Source organism: Gekko japonicus, unplaced genomic scaffold (genome assembly GCF_001447785.1).
Source record: "Gekko japonicus isolate JY-2015 unplaced genomic scaffold, Gekko_japonicus_V1.1 scaffold174, whole genome shotgun sequence".
NCBI lineage: Eukaryota > Metazoa > Chordata > Lepidosauria > Squamata > Gekkonidae > Gekko > Gekko japonicus.
Window position 1 is genome coordinate 1,501,299 of NW_015177013.1, and position 16,537 is coordinate 1,517,835.

Here is a 16,537-nt window from a genome sequence, read left to right on the forward strand (position 1 = left end):
TTCATAGTTACCACATCAGGAGTATCCTTCAGTCCAAAATAGTCCCAGTACCAAGGGATTTTGAGGATAAATCCCATCTTTGTACAACCATGTGCTCCAGTTCACAAAGCAACTCTTTGTCTCCCAAGAGATAGCATTTCAGGTGCAATAAAACAGGCAAGGACAGGGGAGAGAGCAAGAGCAAGAGAGCTCACTTCCATAGGGATCAAACAATTATATCCCAATTCCAGTCACAAATTAGATGTGGCCATCAGCCAATTGCGAGTGGGCATGGGTGTGCCCAATTGTTGGGTGCCATGGTTGCTAGCGTCAGGTTTGTGGGATTGGCTGGAAGTTTGGAGACCCTGCCTGCAATCAGCTGACCCAAACTCCAGCTACTTCATTGTGTACGTGACTTGTTGCATGTGGGCCAGAAAGTGTAGCCATGAGGTCTGGCTTTTGGCATGAAAGTGTGAAAGAATGTGGGTTTATGGCATGGCTATTGAGGCCATGTGGCCTCACCATTTGGCTTGCAACAGGAAACAAGACACAGCATGTTATCATAATGTAATCACAGGAGAAGGCATGTAGATATAGAAAGCAGAAAGCAATTTTTCTATACAAGGGCGCCGAGCCCTTTTGTTTCTCAGCACCCTTCCCATACTCCGTGGCCTGGACCCCCTACTATACTTTCCCCTCCCAAAGAGCACCGGAATCTGTTGTGTTGGCATTGCTGCCATTGGCCGGTCCACACTGCAGCTCCAGACCGCCAGTAACAGTTAATCAGCCGTCCTCCCAGTACTGTTCCCACGCCACTGGTATACAATATATCCTCACGCTCTGCTATACAATAGTATACACAATAGCATACACGGCTGTAGTAAAAGAAACAAAAGAAACCTAGCTACTCTTACACTCATATTCAACACTACTCACAACCAGTCTCTCTACCACTCCCCTCAACATCAATAGCAGGCTATTTAATCATTCTTACATGCATCCAGACAACATCCACGCACCTAATGGCATTCGCTTCAGAGTCCATCCTGGTGGTTGAGCCCACCACCATCACAGGAGGCAGAATAGAATCACTCTCCTCCCTGCTGAAAGATCTTCTACTCTTGGGCTCGGTCGTAATCTCACGCGGCTCCCCCACTAGGGTCCTTCAAAATGTCCTGGAAGGGGAGGGCGGTGTATAAATCGAAATAATAAATAAATAAATGGTAAATGAAAAGCAACATGAAGCTGAATGGAATATAATTATTTTAAACTTTTAATTATTTAATCTATAGAATTTACTTCTGGTTCCATTATAAGTGTTTATATTGGGAGAATAGAAGCCTTCAATTTTCAAATGGCTGGCAATGCTCTCTACAAAAAACTGAATCCAGACTCTATAAAGACTGTTCTAGTTTGTTGTAGAGAGCATTGCCAGCCATTTGAAAATTGAAGACTTCTAGCTAGGGAGAATAATAGGACTGGTTTGCTACTACTATAGTGTTCATGGAGAACATCAGCCAGCAAAACTGAGGAGACTTTTTGCACCTAGAGAGGATTGGCTTCCTCCCAATATAAACACTTATATTGGAGGTGTCTCCAGTTTATTGGGCTTTGCTTGGCATGGGTCCTGCTGTGCATGTGGCATCATGCCTGGATCACCACTACCCCGATTTTGAAGATGGCGGGGGGGGGGCAACTTGTCTGTCCTGGGTTCTCGCTCAGCCAAGGCTGACTATTCCTCAGACGAGGAAGAGGCACAGAGCAACCCAGCCTCCTCCGGAGTCAGCCCCGAAGAGGAACCTTTGCCAGCACCTGAGGAAGGAGAGGCTCCAGCATCTGAGGTGCAGTCGGAGGAAGAGCCTGGCCCAGCACCCCCAGTTGGAGACACCTTGAGGCCAGAGTCCTCACCTAGGTCACCTGAATGTCCCAGACACAGGGCGTGCCAGCGTCTGGAGGTGCAGGAGAGATGGAGGAGTGCCAGACTTCAGCTGTTGCAAAGGGATCATGAGGGGCCATGAGTCTTTGCAGGTTGCCTCCCAAGGAAGGGAGGATCGGAGTATAAGCAACCAACGCTCACCTGCCTCGGTGTGGTTGCAACCGTGCAATCTCCGACCTTGTTCCGACTGCCAGCCTCCACTCTTTGCTCCTGAAAACTCTGACTGATTTCCCAGCATTCTGACCTTTGGCACTGTTTCTTGGCTTGCTTTTGGACTATGTATCTAGCTTCAGTGAAGTATATCCATGGCGACCAGCCAGAACCAGCACATTGTCTTCTCGGTCCCCTTCTATGGTGGCTCAGGGGCAGGGGGAAGCTTGCAACAACTAGCTGCTTTGTGTTCTTACCCTAGGGCCCAAGCTCACAGCATTGGCGGTGGAAGAAGGCAGGGGAAGGTGTTTGCTTCCCCGCCCAGGCAGTGCAGATGGGAGCACATCTGGCCTGTGCTGAAGGCACTGCACTGGCTGCCAATGGGCTTCCAGTTCTCTTATTGTATCAATTGTGGACGGGAGGTTGAGGCAGAGCAACAAGACTTTGTCTGCAAAATGGCTTGCAAATGCCTCACAGCCAATATACCCTGAGGCAAGGTTTTTCTCTCCCACACCTAACCCATGGGGCCTTGCAATGAGGACACACCAACTTGGAGATTATCAGCTGCTGTCCTTCATAAAGTTTGTGTCTCCAGTATCTGGCATTACATTTTATGGCATTAATGGCCCAGTCTGACAAAATGACATTTATATCAGATCTGACCCTCATAACAAATGAGTTCAATACCTTTGTTATAACCAATTCTATAGCACCTGTGAAATATAGCACATGGAAAAGATATTAAGATAAATACGTCAGAGAAGTAAATTGTACAAAGGGAAGCAAAAAAAAGAGGTCTTTATTTAAAAAAAGGTTTATTATAAAAGAGAGAGAGAGAAGAGGAAAAAGATGGCTGGATGGGTTGGAATAGGCAATGTCCAGTGAACAAAGAAGAGAAAAGACCCTGCAGGGGGCAGCAAGAACATAGGATAGTGGGGTCAGCTCCTTCTCTCTTGTTAAGTGTAATTCCTTGTCTGTCTCAGATTGCTACTCCGAGGGCAATATCCTCCTCCTTCTCAGAAGCCCCCCCCCTCAAGTATATTAGTTCCTGGCCCTGTGATGGATAGCTCAAACTAGCTCAATCTCATCAGATCTTGGAAGCTAAGCAGGGTCAGCCCTGACTAGTATTTGGATGGGAGACCTCCAAGGAAGACCAGGGTTATAACACAGAGGCAGGCAATGGCAAACCACTTCTGAACGTCTCTTGCCTTGAAAACCCTACGGGGTCTCCATATTTCAGCTGTGACTTGATGGCACATTCCACCACCATGTTAGTTCCTGAATAAAGTTTTATCTACACTTTAATCAGATTGTACATCTTTGCTGTATTAATTACTTTGCCAACAGGGTACAAAACAAATGGCAGGAAAAAGGGCAAAAGCAACGTACAGGAAAGGCACATAACAACAACACCACAGATGTTCAAATGAAAGCAATACAGTTGAACTAACTTAGCTAAACATGTTTTCTAGGCTGTAGCACTTTCCTCACAGCACATGCAGAGTTCCTTGCAGAAACAAGAAGGTGAAGGAGTCCCCTACCCAACCTCCTTTGGACTCCATTTCTGTTGAAGACTGAAATCTCTCTCTCTCTCTCTCTCAAATAGATTTGGACCTAAGCAAGCCTGCTTTCTAAGAGTGACAAGCTGCTTTAGCAAATCCCATGCAGAGCTGATGTCAGAGGCTACTGTTACCAATCAGAGCTGTAAAAATTACACTCCCATTTCCATCAAGCATCTGGTAATGGCTCTGAGCTTCCATAACAAATAGGTGGTCTGGATTGTCCTTTGTACAGAAAGGATTAAGTCTGCCAGGATGATCCAATGTAGAATGAAAATGTAATGTAAACCTCCAGAGGGCCAAGATCTCAGACAGTCTAGGTCTTGCCCTAGTAAGGTATTAGGGTTTATGTCACACTCTCACTTTTACATTGTGCACTCTTCAGATCTGCTTCTTGGTGAGAAAAAGATAACCCTTACAAAGGATATGCTGAAAGTGACATGAATACCATGACATGTAGTCATACCACCTGCAAATAATCCCTTCTTACCAAAACAGATGAGTATTGTAGGTAGCTGTATAACCCCAGGAGCAGGTTCAGCACTTAAATCCATAGCTGGGACCTCTGCACAGATCCTCCAGAAGGGGTATGCACCCTTTTTATATTATTTCTTAATCTGGCCTCTACCAAAATTTGGAATAGGAGATTAGAATGTATTTCTCTAATGTGGGGACAGAATGGAAACACTGCTCAGCAAATCACACCACTTCAAAGAGAAGATGCAGCAGCTGTGCAGTCTAGCACATGGAAAAGAAGAGAAATACCCTAGAGAAGGACATTTGCTATTATCTTCACACTTGGGAAAAGACGTGTTTGTGAGCTCACTCCCCCCTCAATTCAAAAGTAATAACAGTTTCTCTGTAACAGAATCTGTCCATCTATTAGGAAGGACACATCAACTCATCAATCTCTGATTTTGATGTTAGATTCAGGTGGGTAGCCATGTTGGTCTGAAGCGATAGAACAAAGTTTGAGTCCACTAGCACCTTTAAGACCAACAAAGTTTAATTCTGGGTATAAGCTTTCATGTGCATGCACAGCATATACAGATAGCTGTCAAGATCACAGCAAGTCATGTAGACAGGATATTTAGATCAGGACAATCTAGTTTGACAGCTGAGTGATCATGTGACTCTAGATTGCATCATTTCTTTAGGTGTCACTGTGACTCAGCAACTGTACAGGACTGTATTCTGATTGGTCTAAACTTGTATATATTGTAACCAGTTCTTGGTAACTCACTGCCTATATGGTTACTGCTGTTCTGCGTAGCACTTTGATGGTTGGAGTCCTGAATTGCTACAAACTGTATATATTCTCTGTAAATAAATTGTACATACTCTGTAAAGACAACAGAGTGCTCTGCTACTTTTTCGGCTTCAAACACCTTCACTTCTTACACCCAGAATTAAACTTTGTTGGTCTTAAAGATGCCACTGGACTCAAACTTTGATTCTGATGTATTTATCTCCTTCACTGTGATTTCCCACACACACACCCGGAATTCAATCCATATATCAATATGTTGTCTGCTTGCACCGGAACATGACGGCCCATTAAGCTCTGCTGAAAGGCAAGGAGTGCTAGTCTCACTGCACGCAGCCCCAGCCAGTTGATACTGTGTGATGCCTCTGTCTGGTTGCATTTTCCTTGTGCTGCCCTGCCCTGGCAATGGGCTCCTCAGCCCCTCTTGCTGGTATCTGTTGTCAGCACAATTTGATGAGGCTGGAGTATGTTGACTCCCTTGGCAAGGTTGGACTGGTGAGTCCATCACTTCAGGTCCTTCTGTAAACTCTTTGAGGTATGTATCTGTTTGTGCTTCATAATGTCCTTCTGAAAGGGACGGAGCATCTACTGAAGCATCCTGGCTTGAAAGCATGCCCACGGCACCAGATGTCATAAAGGCTGGTGGGGGGAGGGGACATTCACTCCATGGAATGTACTTTCAGTTTCCTGGTTGCCTCAGTGATGCTCCCTTATCTGTATGTTTTATGTGCTTGGCCTTGAATGCTTCCCCGTAACACCTTCTCTGGGAAAGTGGGACCGTTACATTCTGGTGGGCCTCTTTTCTCCCCTCACTGGCTCTATGCCACCCAGTGACCCCCTTTGAACAATGTATATCTGTTCACCCTGCACTTTATGCTTTAGTCTTAACACAGATCCTGAAGTAGATGGCCTGCCAATACTGCTCCAATAAAATTTCCTTCTGAAGAAGTGAGTTGTTGAGTCTGATTGCTGCAGGAGTCTGAGACTAAATCTATTGGAAAGATCATGAGGCTCAGAATAACTGACAGATGCATGATGTCTACAGCATAGCTCTCCCAGAGTTCCTTCACCAGGGCAATGATCTTTTGCTCTTTTTCGAGTGGTAGGAACACTTTGTTTTAGTGAGTATGTATCCTGGCCCCCAGATGGATTTTTTGTGGGTGTCATGTGACTGTTACGGTCGTTGGTCACAAATCCATGACTCTGAAGGAATTGTCCAGTTCATTGGGTGAAGCTGGTCAATGTTGCTGCATCCCTGGCTCTGATTATTATGTCGTCTAAATAGGGATAGATGTGAATTCCATCCTGATGTAGTTTTGCTAACCTTGGTAAACACCCTTGGAGAAGAGGAAATACCAAATGGCAAAGCTCTGTATTGGTAATGACATCCCTGAAAACAGAAGTGGAGATACTTCCTGGATGTTGTATCTGGATATACAGGTAAAATTCTTTTAAATCTAAAGATGTTAGTTTTAGAATCCCTCTCCATTCCCCTGACTTTTGGGGATAAAAATATCTAGTATGCTCCTTTAAATTTCTGATCCATGGGCATCTCTTCTATGGCTTCTATCTCTAGAAGATGAAGGATGGCTTGCTGTATCCAAAGACATCTCTGACAAGATTTGGGTGTCGGGAAAGAAAGGAAGTGATGAGGGGACTCAGAAAGGATGGTCTATTGCCAAATCTGTAGAAGCCTGGAAATTATTTATACTGGAATAATCATAAAGGCTATCAGGATGTGCAGAAATAGATACTGGAATTTATATGAAGGATGGGTGTGTTTATTTAGAGGGTGATAAAGTATGCATGGTAGTTTGAAATATCAATGTAGGTTTAGAATTTGGTGGCGGGAATATAGAAGTTAGAAAGAGGCTTAGAGACTGTAGTTTGTAATGTATATTTAAGGAAGGTGTAGATATGTAATGTAATGAGCCTATAGTTGTATTGTTTGCTTATAATAAAGGGTTTTTAAATTTAAAAATAATTATAATATAATCTGTCCAAAGGCAGTGGGAGGCTAACAAAATGCAGGTCACTAATTAGAAATTTACACTATTATACACTTGAAAAATGGATTTAGATTACTGGAATGCAATATGGGTACCTCTTATTGTATCTATTATTCCAGATTGTTGGAAGGAAGCGCCTTTCTTCTGGCAACAAAATCAAGAAGACATTTGTTCAATATGTTTCATCATTAAGAGGGTGAAGCATGAATGATCCCTAGTTGTGACATTCTTTACTAAGGTGACAGCTGTGAGAAGAGCAGTAGAGATGATTCTGAGGGCCATTCCCTAAGCTATATTTTGTACTCTCAAGTCTGATACACAGCTATGGAACACCCACATCTTACATCAGTTATAAAGTTAATATAAATTGTAGCTTCTTCCTTCAAATATATGTGAGCTGTGACTGGGAAAGGATCAAACCCCTGCTCCTCCACATTTTGAACAAAAATGTTGAAATATGCATACTAATTCAATCTTCCTAAGTAACACAATATTCATACACTCTCTATTCTGGCTCCAAAGCCTGAGTACAAAATATCTTGTAAAAAATGGCACTGAAATTGTGCTTAAAGAATTCTGAAGTAATGCTTCATAAGGACCCAATTCAGGTGATGCTTTTTAATACAGTATCATAACTACCTAACACCAGCATAGTGAGGCCATAGGACCAGTCTTCCCATCCTTTTATTAAATGGGCTGAGTAGTCCCATGTTGAGCAGCAAAATGTGCCACAGCTGAATAATGTAAAATAGCCCATCAAAGACTCTCTCTCTCTCTCTCTCTCTCTCTCTCTCTCTCTCTCTCTCTCATATGAAACAGATTTTGTGGCCATTATTATTAGAGCTGTCCACTAGAGGGTACTCTTGTTATGTATGTATGTATGTATATTTGTGCGTGTATATATAAACGTATATATCACAAAGTTTGAGTCCAGTGGCATCTTTAAGACCACAAAGTTTTATTCAAGGTGCCACTGGACTTAAGCTTTGTTCTGCTGCTTCAGACCAACATGGCTACCCACCTGAATCTGTCTCTGTGGGTGGAATTAATTATTTGGAAATCCCCCCTCACCCTCCCACACAAATCTTCTTCCAAGATTCTCTATGTGTTTTATGTCAATAAAAGGTATTTGTTTGTTTGATTCTCTATGTGGTATGCTCTATGGAACTTTAAAAGGCCAATTTCTCTCTCCCTTTTCTTTCTTTAACTCCCTTCAGCTTCCTATGCTTCCTAGCATATTCAGCTTTCATTGGGCTCTTTTGGGTTTATAAAACAAAATAATTTACAAAGTCTTATTACAATGTAGCCTTGTTGATTCTTCTAAATATGCAGAAATGAAATGCCTACAATTTTTTAAATAAGTGGTCCAACTTTATTGCTTTAGTGATCAATACAAGGCCTAGCCACTTTACTATTAGACAGTATGACATGCAAAGTATCACTTTGTCTGTGAGCGGCCTGATGTTTGCTGCTTTCATGAACATAACAGTGATAAGACATTTTACTATTAGTAGGAGTGATATCTATTTAAAAATTGACACATTGTTCTGTTGGAATAGTTCACAAGATAGAGACAATCTCCTTTACCAGAAGCTCTCCTTCACAAAACAGGAGAAATGCCACATAAACAATCATTCCTCAAATCCTCTGAGAGCACAGTCCTATTAATCTAAGAGACAGTATCATTATATTTCTAGTTAAAACACTGGAATTGCAGTCAAGACATGCTTGTTGAGTTTTATTAGATACTAGGGAAAAGGCCCACTGTGAAAATAAATACAACGAGCTCTAGAAAGAGGCTCTGGGCAGGTGCCCCGGCCTTGGACACTCAGTGTCAATTTGCTGTGGCGACCTCAGCAGGGTATAATGACACTGAGTCCACCATTTTCTCCAGAGGAACTGATTTCTGCTACCTAAAGAATAGTTGTAATTTTGAGTTATCTCCAGTCCTCACCTGGAGATTGGCAACGATGGTTCCCCAGAAGAGAATGGTTGGTTTGGAGGGTGGAGTCTATGGCTTTGTACCTGTCCGAGGTCCCACGCCTCCTGAAACCTCATCCTCTCCAGGCTCCATCCCTCACATCTCCAGGAATTTCCCACCTGGAGTTGGCAACCCTATCTCCTTCCCAGCCAATCATCAACCTACCTTTATTTCCCCCTCACTCTTCAGCTTTCCACCCCCCACACACCTGCAGCCTCTCCCGTGCTCTGAAGCCCTGACTGCTACGTCACATTGGCTGTCATACGGGGGCCACCTCAGCAGCATATAAGGATACAGAGCCCACCATTTTCTCCAGGGGAACTGATCTCTGCCATCTGGAAAGCAGTTGTAATTCTGAGTGATCTCGAGCCCTCACCTGGAGATTGGACCCATTTTACCTCAGAACAGCAAACTGTTTAGAATGTTAGAGGCAAAAGCCAATCAAGTCGCATATGCAAAGACCTGTGTTCCGAGGTAAAGGCCAATGAGGCTGCATATGTAAATAACCTCTGTATTCTGACTGGCTATGGGGGGGAGAGGAACAGCAAACTGTTTAGAATGTTGGAGGCGAGACTCAAGCAATGCAGCCAGTGGATAGGGACAGATTCTGAGTGACACACCAGGGCGCCAACCAATTTCGGAGCGTGTGGAATGTTCTAGAGAAGTGCCACCACCATTCGGCTTTTATATATAAGGCTTATTTCCTGGGACACCATCTTTTCACATTGCAAGATTATTTATTTTTTCCACATAAGAATAAATTTTCAGATATCTTGAAAGGGATTTCCTATCCCTTTTCTGCAATTTTCATAAGAAACCTACATGGGGCATTAGTAGAATTTAGTAGTAATTGGAAAAACGTTCATTTTTATCCCTGATTTTTGTGTAGCAAAAAAATGATCACCCAAAAAAGATCATGACACTATACAACTTCCGGTGGTTTGGGATGTAATGAAAACAACTGCCACAGTTTACATGTTGGGACGACTCAGGGCATATTTTAATTCTCGAACCAATTTTTGAAACATTTTGAAGAAAAGGGCAAGATTTTCCTCATACAAAACAGGATATCTGAGCCAAGTTCAGAATTCACAACTAATGGCACTACAGTTTGTAACAATACACCACCCCTTCTTTCCCACTTGATCTATCAGTCAATTAATTTTCACAGCTATGCATGCATGACTAAAAAGGCACCATATAAAGTTTTAAAATCAGTAAACTAAAAATCAGAAAAGTGCATTATCCAACTATTCTTTTAAAACACAAACAGGAATATCCGTATCTGTGTAGCTGCGAGTACTTGGAAATTCAATTACTTCAAGCAGTGATAAATTCAATCTACCTAAATAGTTGGGAATATTCAGAGAACTCTTTCTCTTTTATATTTAAAAAAACCCTCAGTGAGGTACTTCCTATCTTCTTTGGGGCACAGATATTAAGGCTAACAGCATGCTTGCTGCCCAGAGGTTCCCGAATTATGGTTTTAGTGGAATCTTCAATATGTTAAAGATTCAGTATGTCTCTAGAATCTTATGATTTGAACTGTATTTTCCATGGTGATCAATGGACGAAGAAAGGCAACACAAGGAAGTATGTGTTAGAGGCAGACTATTCTAATCTACAGGATCGTTTTAGGAGGACAATTTTCCAGTCTTCATAGAAATAAACAAAACCCAATGTCTTGTTCCTTCAGTTTCTAACAGCAAATTTCCATGATTCTTTGTTATAAAGTAGGATGCTTTATTTTGTATATCTCATATGTGTCAAGTATTTCTTTAATGACACTGGGGTCATCCAGTGTGGTGATATCTCCCAGGTCACTGGCATTGCCTGTCACTATTCTCCGTAGCAATCGTCTCATGATTTTTCCAGATCGGGTTTTGGGAAGGCGCTTTACCACCTGGTCAACAAGAAAGAAAGAAGTATGCTTTACTGTCATACTGAAGAATTTCCCACTTATAGTCATCACCACAACATTTAAATATAACATATAGACAAGAAACACCTAATCCACATACAAATTATATACTCTAAAATACAGAATTAAAATGTCACTCTACCTATATACTTTACAAATATGTTGCAGAGATACTTCCTATGTATGCTTCTGGCCTTTCCAAAGGAGTAGCCGTATTAGTCTGCTGGAGCAAAACAGCAAAGAGCCTTGTGGCATCTGAAAGACTGATAAATTTATTATGGCATAAACTTTCATGAGCCAAAGTTCACTTTGTCAGATGCATGAAGTTTTATACTCAGCTGTCTAATGAATTGGACTCTGGCTCACAAACACTTAAACCACATGGAACTGGTTGATTTTTAAGGTCCCACAAGACTCTTTGATATTTTGACAGCAAATAATGTCAGTCATGATGAAACACTGAAACAAATACTAGTTGTTATAATCAAGCCAAATTTCTACAGCCTGGAGCCATTGCTTTACAAATATATAGTACTTAAAACATAACCATGAAGCACCTAATATTATATCTGAAGGAGACTTATCTGATATTATGCCATTTTTAAAAAGTGCTAGAGACTGAGCAAAGAGTAGTGATGGTTTAACAGGGAATATTTAGAAATATATCTACATATCTGTAAGCACATATTAGATTATGTATCCCATCCAACTGCATCCCATCAGTTAGCATATGTAGTTAATCTACCCCCTTTTAATTCTCATAACACAACTGTAAGGTTAGTTAATCTGAGAAAGAATGGGTAGACCAAGGATATTCAGAGATCTTCATAGTAGAGTAGGGATTTTAACCCAGGTCTGCTTGCTGTTATTCTGACCCACACACAATACAAGCTCAGATCAACAGAAACACTGGTCATGCATAAATACTAAGGAAGCCCACTGTGACCCAAAAAAATAATATATCTACTTCTGAGCAATGGCCTTAGAATGTGAATTTTAAAAACCCACAAAATGAATTCACAAATCCTAGAACTGTACCAGAAGTAATTTAGAATAAGCAGCAATTCAGATGTGAAATGGTCAACAATAATAACTTCCTATCTTTTATTTTGAAGGTTTGGGATTTCATGGATGGCTTCAAGAGGGAATTGGATAAACATATGGAGCAGAGGTCCATCAGTGGCTATTAGCCACTAGGTATAGATCGGAACTCTCAGTCTGGGGCAAGTGATGCTCTGTATTCCTGGTGCTGGGGGGTGCAACAGTGGGAGGGCTTCTAGTGTCCTGGCCCCACTGGTGAACCTCCTGATGGCACCTGGTATTTTTGGCCACTGTGTGACAGAGTGTAGGACTGGATGGGTCTTTGGCCTGATCCAACGTTGGCTTCTCTTATGTTCTTAAGAAAGAAATTGCTACCACTAATTTTACTTCTTTTTTAAAATCAAGACTGGTTTCCGTTGGGGCAAGACACTGATCTATTTTAGGTATGGAGGCGCTTAAACCTAACTAGATTAATGGACATTGCCTCTAAACAGGGTATTCTAGATAAAGTCAGTATTGAAGAAAAACTTGACACACAGATACCATGGTTTTTTTATTTGCAATTATGTAATCTTTGCAATAGTCTAAATGTTAGCAACATCTTGTCTGTTCCTTTAACAGACTTTGAATATATACTTCAGAATTACCATCTGATCTCAAAAATGTATGCACTTTTAATAAATATGGGGAATAGAATCCCATTGTCCTATCAAAAATTGAGGGAGCAAGACTGTAACCTGATGCTGTTGGATCAAAGCCGGTTGCAAATCTGGAGATTGAAATAAATTCTCTTCCTGGATAATATGAGTAAGGGTTCAAACATTTAAAATACTAACTCATTGGTATCATACTCCAAAGAAGCTATTGCATATCTCTGGGTCATACTCAGAGATATGCAAGTGTGGAGAGATAGGGACATATACACATTGATGGCGGCAATTTGTGAAAATCAAAAAATTCTGGTGATTAGTATTGGACAAGGTACAGTTAATTACTGGTCATATTGTGCCTTTGACACCTGTGGTATTGTTTTTAAATCATTGGTTTATTTATTTATTATTTATTTTTTAGATTTGTATCCCGCCCTCCCCGGAGGCTCAGGGTGGCTAACAAGGGCATAAAATGCCTGATAAAACAATAAGAACAATATAAAAATACAATACAATATACAACATAATACAATTAATAAAATATCGGTGCTCCACTACTCACTCCAATTCATAAGATCAAGATGTTGTTCTACAGATGTTAAAACAATACAACGACCGTATGTGTCCACACAACCCTGTCATCCGCCAGGTACGTCTCGCAGCCCCGATGATACCTGCACCAGCGGTGGTAAGGGTGCGGTGATGGAAAAAGCATTGATGGTTGGATGATTTAGTCCCTCATGTTAAGAAGAAACTGATTGCTATCCTTTTAGTAGTGGCTAAAATATCAATAGCCACAACTTGGAAATGTTCAGAACTTCAGATGCACCTACACTTGCTTCTCTGGTGGTCCCGGTAGAAGGTCAGTCCTTGATCCCTTACACTTAGGATTAACTCCTCCTCTCCACTTGCAGGGCCGGCAAACTTTGATCCTGGAGGAGAGGGGCTTGTCCTCTAGATCCCCAGTTTCACCAGCCCTGCCTCTGGAGCAGTACATCTGCCTGTGCTCTCAGGAGCACAAAGATCCTAAAACAGAGAAGAAAAGAAGAAGGCAGGTGGGGGAAGGTGTTTTTTCTGCCTCCCCACCCCTCCTAGATCTGTCTCTCAGAGGCGAAGTGAGCTGCTGCCGGCGGTTTTTGGGACTCCCGAGCAGACGCAGCAGCTGGGAACTGGTCTTCCGCCTGCAAGCATAGCGCAGAGCTGCCGAAGGTATTCCCTGCTCCCTCCTTTGGACGCCGAGGGGCAAGAGGGGGGAGAGTAAGAACAGGTGAGATTGGGAAGCACCCAGGTGGTGCAGCTGAGTGCAGCGCGATCCTGTACGGTGCTGGAATAGAGTCCTTTGGCCCATGGGAGTCCAGACTGGGTGTTGTGACTCTGCAAAAACTACTCATCTTTCAGAATCATGGTAGGGGGGTTGTTTGGTGGGGCGGGAGCCAGGCCGCGGTGGTCGGATCCGGTGGACTGGCCAAGCTAATTATACTGTCTGAAGGCTCCCAGCCCCCCTTCCCCCCCCCCAGCCTTCCCAATGTATGTAGTCGCCTAGGCTTGGGGGGGGAGAAATAGTTCCTTCCTAGGAGTAACTCAGGCTGCTGTATCTCAAAAAGAATATGGCAGAGCTATTGAAAGTACAAAAGAAGTATGAAAGGGGCTCGTTATCAGCAGAGTTCTCTTCCTCACACACACACACCATTTTTTCTTTTTCCTCCTCTCGGACTCATCACAGGGGAAGAAAAAAAGGTGGGAATGGCAGCCATTTTGTCCGTTCCCTGGAGTGATGGTATGCTACTTTCACTTTTAGGCTCTATCAAAATGGCGGATAAAGCTGGCCCTTCAAGCTCCCTTCCATCAGAGGTCCTTGAAGCAACCCATGCTCCCAACAAAGATCCTTCGGTCCTAGATTTATCTAGGGAGGAGGCTCAGTCTAACCTTCGGTCCTGGCTGAAGGAGGAGTTAGAAAAGGAGTTTAGAGATTTGTGGCAGCAAACATCCACCTCTCAATCAAAGGGAGGCAAGCGATGTAGGCACAGCAGTTCTCAAGATACCACCCCTCCTAGAAAGAAGGTTCACCCTGAAGAGGGAGATCATGGTCCTTTATTTAGTGACATGGGAAAAGAATCAGGTTCTGATTCACCTGCATCGGACAATGAGGAGGGAGAATTGTCCGAGGAAGCAGAAGAAGCAGTTCCTCTTAGCCAGTCTAGACTTTTTCCTCAAGAACTGTATACCAGGTTGTTGCCAAAGGCTTTAAGAGCACTGGAGCTTTCATATACTCCTAAGGCAAAGGAAGATTCAGAGACTGCAGACTTTCCAGTAGGGTCTGACAAGGCTATTCCCAAACCTAATGCCAAAGCAACAGGAGTACCTCTACCAGCGGCTTTTTATAACATTATGATGTCTGAATGGGAGCATCCTGCAAATCCCAAGGCTAATAACCTCATGATTGCAAAACTGTACTCTCTTATTCCAGAAGTGACAAAAAAGCTCAAACTCCCAGTGGTTGATGACCCAATCAACTCTCTGTTTTCTTAATCTCTTCTGCCTATGGATGCCGATGGTCTTCCCAAGGACAATTGTGACAAACGTGTGGAGAAGGCACTGCATAGGGATTTTGAAGCATCTGCCAGTTCCCTGCGAGCATCTCCCACTGGTTCTTTGCTTGCTACAGCAACCTACACTTGGACCTTCGATCTTACAGCAGCAGAGAGTGGCATACTTAAGGCCTTGAAAGATGAGCTAAAAAAGATTGCGCTGGCAACAGCTTTTGCAGCAGATGCCTCTCTGGATGCACTCCAGTTAACAGCTAGAGCCATGGCCAGCAGCATGACAGCTCGATAGAATACGTGGCTCAGGAACTGGGATGCTGACCCTGCAGCCAGAGCCAAAGTGGCGGCAGTACCTTTCCAGGGAGTTAACTTGTTTGGTGCAGGTCTAGAGAGATACCTCATAGAGGACAAGGACAAGAAAAGGGTACTGCCGTCAAAGAAGAAAGAGGGGAAAACAATGAGTCATTTTCAGTCTTCTCGGGACTTCAGAAGAGATGACAGACAGAATTATAGTAGGTCATTCAAGGGTAGATGGCAGAATAGCCCTAGGGATCCCAGACCACAGCCTATTGCGGGGAAATCAGGTCAGGGTTCCAAGGGTTCCAAAAAGGACTCTGCAGCGTGACTAGGCCGCCATCTCGAAATCTGTTCTATCTTTCATAGACAGGAACAGAGGCAAGACTGTAATAATGAGGTGATAACGAAGAGTATACTCTTGTCTCCTCCAAGGTACATTAAATGAAAGGGGGAATCAGAATATCACTGGAAGGCAAGTGTTTTCTGGGAAGTCTGTTCTCATGTCAGGAGGTAGTGTACAGGAGGTCCCACAGGGGATTGTCTCAGATTTTCCGTCTAGGTTTTCAGTCAGACAGGACACACAAGAGGCTGAGGTTCCTCTGGCCAAAGGTTTTCCGGGGTCTCCTTCCAGCCATCCAATGGTTCCTGATGATGATTCAGATGAATATGGAACTAATGATGGTGCGGTTTCCAACGGAGCCTGCTTAGTCATGGAGAATGGGGTCCCAAGTTCTTTTGAAGTTACGCAACAGGGAACCAAGGCATCTTCTGCTTCATATAGGGCATTTCCGTCCCTAGACGTTATTTGCAAAGCAGCGACCTGAAGGTCCATTCATTCTTTTACTAAGCACTATCGCATAGATAAGATGGCTTCGGCTGAGGCAGCCTTTGGTCGGAGGGTACTTCAGCAGGTCTTGTAAGGTCCGGAAGCCTTTCGACCCACCCTGGGTTGTACTGCTCTTTTATGTCCCAAGTGTAAGGGATCAAGGACTGACCCACTACCGGGACCGCCGGAGAATGGAAGATTTTATTCATTTACCGTGAAGCTTCCTTCTCGGTGGTCCTAGAGTGAGTCAGTCCTACCCGCCCTGTCTGAGGGAGTGGCTTCCGGTACAGTGGGAGGCTGGTTACCAGAAAGGTGTACATTTCAGCAGAAGTCTGTATGTAGTGGTTGATGTTTAAATAAAGTTGTTGATATTGAACA

At 43.1% G+C, this 16,537-nt stretch overlaps 2 protein-coding genes across 2 annotated transcripts in view; both read right to left on the reverse strand.

Annotated features, from left to right (window-relative positions):
- LOC107124254 (nucleolar and coiled-body phosphoprotein 1-like) overlaps positions 1-77 on the reverse strand; it is a 3,066-nt gene extending 2,989 nt beyond the window's left edge. The window contains exon 1 of the mRNA XM_015427671.1: positions 12-77. Coding sequence (XP_015283157.1) covers positions 12-77 — 66 coding nt within the window. The remainder of the gene's footprint in view (positions 1-11) is intronic.
- Positions 78-10,607: 10,530 nt separating this feature from the next.
- ACSS1 (acyl-CoA synthetase short-chain family member 1) overlaps positions 10,608-16,537 on the reverse strand; it is a 90,526-nt gene continuing 84,596 nt past the window's right edge. Inside the window, exon 17 of the mRNA XM_015427672.1 lies at positions 10,608-10,784. Coding sequence (XP_015283158.1) covers positions 10,608-10,784 — 177 coding nt within the window. The remainder of the gene's footprint in view (positions 10,785-16,537) is intronic.